At 53.1% G+C, this 352-nt stretch overlaps 1 protein-coding gene across 1 annotated transcript in view; it reads right to left on the bottom strand.

The window, feature by feature from the left end:
• The window catches only part of LOC109828313, a gene marked incomplete at its 5' end in the record, with an annotated part of 15,510 nt that extends 15,256 nt beyond the window's left edge, over window positions 1–254 (bottom strand). The window contains one exon of the mRNA XM_020395337.1: window positions 189–254. Within this exon, the coding sequence (XP_020250926.1) occupies window positions 189–254 (66 nt within the window). The remainder of the gene's footprint in view (window positions 1–188) is intronic.
• Window positions 255–352: the final 98 nt, after the last annotated feature.

Raw genomic sequence — 352 nt, 5'->3', positions numbered from 1 at the left:
CCATGCTCGTACGCCATCAATAAGTCCTCCCTCAATCTGCAGGCCACGGCTTGGATTCCCGACATACAGTTGGTCATAGCCGAACTGGCGAGCAAAGCGGCAAGGGAGATAAGGCTCTATGTGGCATCGGTTCTTCACCCGGAGGACAAGATACCCAACACGGATGTTCACTAGCCACCGGAAGCAACCAGCGTCGAGAACGGTCCGATCACTTCTAGGTTTCTCCTCGTCAATCAGCACATCGCCGTAGCGACCTGAAAAGCGAGGGAAACACTTAAAGAATTCCCAGCTCTTACGGACTCGAAGCTCTCGCTGAACATCACTAAACTTGTTCCCGAGCCATCTGCTCTTC

This window comes from Asparagus officinalis, unplaced genomic scaffold (genome assembly GCF_001876935.1).
Source record: "Asparagus officinalis unplaced genomic scaffold, Aspof.V1 AsparagusV1_Un1004, whole genome shotgun sequence".
NCBI classification, from domain to species: domain Eukaryota; kingdom Viridiplantae; phylum Streptophyta; class Magnoliopsida; order Asparagales; family Asparagaceae; genus Asparagus; species Asparagus officinalis.
The sequence above is the reverse complement of the archived record's forward strand: the minus strand, read 5'-3'. Positions and strand labels throughout refer to the sequence as shown.